The sequence below is a fragment of the Lactuca saligna genome, chromosome 4 (genome assembly GCF_052625555.1).
Source record: "Lactuca saligna cultivar CGN05327 chromosome 4, ASM5262555v1, whole genome shotgun sequence".
Lineage (NCBI taxonomy): Eukaryota > Viridiplantae > Streptophyta > Magnoliopsida > Asterales > Asteraceae > Lactuca > Lactuca saligna.
The window spans coordinates 318,461,160-318,465,419 of NC_136420.1; the positions used below are offsets into that span (position 1 = coordinate 318,461,160).

At 30.6% G+C, this 4,260-nt stretch overlaps 1 protein-coding gene across 1 annotated transcript; it reads left to right on the forward strand.

Annotated features, from left to right (window-relative positions):
* Positions 1-1,814: 1,814 nt before the first annotated feature.
* On the forward strand, positions 1,815-2,504 carry LOC145039713 (uncharacterized). Its single transcript, XM_078987732.1, has 2 exons — positions 1,815-2,072; positions 2,158-2,504. The coding sequence occupies exons 1-2, from the start codon at positions 1,917-1,919 to the stop codon at positions 2,392-2,394; spliced, it is 393 nt and encodes a 130-aa protein (XP_078843858.1). The 5' UTR covers positions 1,815-1,916; the 3' UTR covers positions 2,395-2,504.
* The last annotated feature ends 1,756 nt before the right edge of the window (positions 2,505-4,260 follow it).

The window sequence follows — 4,260 nt, forward strand, 5'->3', positions numbered from 1 at the left end:
TAATTCCCAAAACTCATAAACACAACACATAGAAAAGTACATATTCCTGAAAAGTTAATATATATATATATATATATATATATATATATATATATATATATATATATATATATATATATATATATATATATATATATATCTTTACTATCTTATAAAAGAAATCTAATTATTTCTAAAAATAGATTGATTATAATAATAATATTTTTTAAGACGTTCAAATGATGAAGCTGATAGTACAAGTAATCATTAATAAAATAATATTAAATTTTAACCATATTTTAAATTCAAATATTTATCATCAAATCTCCTTATATTTCTCAACAATTTGATATGGTTCCCTCAAATCTCGGATTCATTCAAAATTTGAACCCTTTTAGATATCCTTAAATTTAACATGTTTATTCAAATATCCCTCCAATCGTATATACCTCATTGCTCCCTCCTCTGCTATAAAGCCCACCGTCCAGGAACAAAAAATGACTTAATTTACCAAATAACACCATAGTTTGATTATTTTGTCTTCGACATGTACTTTCTTTTGTAACATAATATTTTTGTAGAGGAAACATAGCACCGCAAAAATTTACACGCTCCGCCGCTTTGCGCGGGTACACTACTAGTGTGTATATATATATATATATATATATATATATATATATATATATATATATATATATATATATTAAATTGTAATAAATATGTTTTTTTTCTTTCTTATTTTAAAGTTGTACAATAAAAATATTTCATTTTTATACTTTAAGTTTAATTATTTTTTAAATCAACCCGTATAATATACGGGTCTCAAACCTAATGTGTATATATATATATATATATATATATATATATATATATATATATATATATATATATATATATATATATATATATATATATATATATATATATATATATATAGGGGAGGGTTCATGCGAAAATGCAAATAATTTGCGAAAACGATGATAATCGATGATACATGAGAAATTCTTTCATATTAACAAAACATATATATTTTTTTTTAACATTTTTATTATGAAAACTTGAATTTAAAAGTGATGAAGGACGTGAAAAAGAAAACGATTGTTAAAACCATCTTTAAATATATATTACCATAACATCCTCCAATATCAACTTATTATCTTTAATTTATTACTAATAAATTTAATTTCCAAAGTACATATGTTTGATTTTTATAAGATAAAATCTGTTTTCGCATCTTTGCAAATTATTTATGTTTTCACATGAACCTACTTGTGTGTGTGTGTGTGTGTGTGTATATATATATATATATATATATATATATATATATATATATATATATATATATATATATTCTCTAATAAATGAAATTTTTTTTTACCATTTGTCACACTCTCATTCATTTTGCCACATGTCATTTTGTGGTTATTTTGAATTAATTTTTATTTCATATGTAATTTTGTAGTTTTCCGATTTTATTAAATTCCATATGGTATTTAAATTTAATAATAAATGCATATTAATTTCATTAATTGACTTTCTTTATAATTTCAAAATTTTAAAATAAAATCTTATTAATTGTTTTGATTATTTTATCTAAATGATTTGTTTAAACGTGTTATAGAAATAATCCAATATTACTGTTATAGTTCACTTTTGTCTCTACAATATATAGATAAAAGGGATAATGACTTCAGAGGGTAACATACTTTTGATTTTGATCACATTTGGTCACTGAACTTTTTTTCGTGCTCTATTAACCCTTTAACTTGTTGATTTGTGCAAATTTCCCCTTCCGACTGGTTTTTGCCGGTTTCAATGAATTTATTGATCCTACGTGTCAGTTTTGATCCTAACTGGCATCTAGGGTTCTTGTTATTAAAGGAGGGGCGTTTGTTGTTCATTTATTGTGCTCTAATACCCCGTTGCCCTAATACCCGATGGCTTCCTCCTACAGCATCTCATCCTCCCTCAATCGATCAAGCAAGAAATCCACAGTGAATGATCCAAAAACTTGTGATTGTGGGTTCCCTGCACGTATTCTAACATCAACAACACCAAAGAATCCAGGGAGGCATTTCATGGTGTGCAATGAGGTAAGCAATTTCACTTAAATTTCCCCTCTTTTCTGATTCATTTATTCCAGATTTGAAATCTCACTTTGAAATTTTATTGTGGAAGGGTAAATGCAAATATTGGAAATGGTTGGATGTAGAACTTGTACAGATGCCTCTGATGGAAGTGGTGGAGGGAATGAAAGCTGAATTAGTAGCATTGAAGACCGAAGTAGAGAAGGTGAAGGAAGACATGGAACAGATGAAGAAGGAAAAGTACTCTGATGCCATTGCAATGAAGGAGAAAATATATAAGTTTACCATTGGATTTCTTTTTCTGATCATCGTGTATATGATGAAATGAAGTCACATGATGTATTGAAAGATGTTGTTTGAATAGAATAGAGTTGTTATCTTAACTTCTTGTTGGAATGGAATGAAGTAACATTGATTGTAATGGAAAATTTAATTATAAAGAAGCATACATATTAACTGCATACATATTAACTTTGATTGGAATGGAATCACAAAGAATGGAATGAAGTAACTTTGACTGGAATGGAATCACCAAGAAATATTTTTGACTGGAATGGAATCATAAGGAAGCATACATATAACAATGAATACATATTTGATTTTGACTGGAATAGAATCACAAAGTAGCATGCATATAAAGAATTAGTTTTGACTGGAATGGAATCACAAAGTAGCATGCATATAAAGAATTAGTTTTGACTGGAATGGAATCACAAAGTAGCATACATATAACAAATACATATAATAAAAAAAGTAAGTGAATGTGGTGGTTGGATTCATTGTAATACGCCATTAATATTCTATAGTTATATAAGTTTTTGTCTGCATACACAAAAGTAGTTTCTAGGTAACACAAAAGATTCCTGCATAGACAAAAGAAGGGCCACCATGTGCCCATACACCTACTTGATAGTACCATAGAAAAGCATAATAAAAAGACTACTACTTTGTCTTTACATCACAACTGCCTTACAAAAGATATTCCTACCCACCCACTATTATCCCCTAAATTAATCAATAACTGAAGGGTTATCTGCATTGCTCCCAACCCCAGGTATCTGCCTCCTTAATGCTTGTTTGATAATTCGTTCAAAATATTTCCTCCTTCCACTTCTACTAACTGGGACCCTTCTTCTTGGCATGGGGGCTGCAGGTGGTGGTGGAGGAGGTTGTTGGGCTGCAGGTGGTGGTGGAGGAGGTGGTGGTCCTTCATTGCCCCTGGATAAACTTGGGTCTGCTCCACTGCCCCTGGATGAACTTGGTACTGCAAACAAAAATTAAAATGTCAATTCTTTGTTCAAATGATGTAATTTTTTTTAAAATATTCACCTGATGTATTGCTTTGTTGGTTAGATGGACACTTTTTCTTGTTGTGACCTGGTTCCTTACAAATACCACACTTTATTATGCTACCCCTTCTTGAGACAGTTTGTCTACTTGATCCACTCAACTCTCGTTCAATTGCATCCCTCTTCCTTTTCACAGATGGTCTACCAGGTAATCTTCTTCTTTTGGGAGGCAAAGGCTTATGGTATGGAACATCTGGCCACATTTCACTACTATTGAGAGGATTAATGCTATATTTGTAGTATTTTAGGTAAGCCTCAGTAGTGTATGATTGGGACACATATGCCTCAGCATCATGATTTAAGTAAGATATTGCTGCCACTCCATGTAAGCATGGTATCCCTGTAAGTTTCCATATTCTACAGGCACACTTCTTTGCAATTAGATCCACTCCATATGCAACATCAGTGAATCTAACCTCATACTTTTGATAACCACAAGGAGTAACTCCCCACAATCTGTTTAAGCATATTAACATCAGTGAATCAATAACACATCCTCATAATTAACATAAGCATATTAAAGTAAAATAATTACCTCTGTTTAACCTTCAGATGTTCTATACGCTTCCTAATAGTTGGACATATAAGCAAATCCCATTCCATTCCTTCAACTCTTTGAGTGTATATCCTTTCCATCACAAATAACCTAATCTCCTCCAGCATAGTGATTATAGGTCTCCTTCTAGCATGCCTAATAGCAGAATTGAAACTCTCACTGACCCCATTCTCCACTGCATCACAGTCTCTTCCTTCTTGAAAGAATGCCTTAGACCAGGTAGTAGGATCTCTGTCTATAAGGTAATCATAAGCATGAGTATCAATAGATTTGATGTTCTCCATTACAC

What these genes read in the sequence shown, in the direction of transcription:
- LOC145039713 (XM_078987732.1), top strand. Translation starts at nt 1,917, where the DNA reads ATGGCTTCCTCCTACAGCATCTCATCCTCCCTCAATCGATCAAGCAAG. An exon ending in ATTTCATGGTGTGCAATGAG is followed by an intron (nt 2,073 to 2,157) that starts GTAAGCAATTTC and finishes TTATTGTGGAAG; the next exon opens with GGTAAATGCAAATATTGGAA.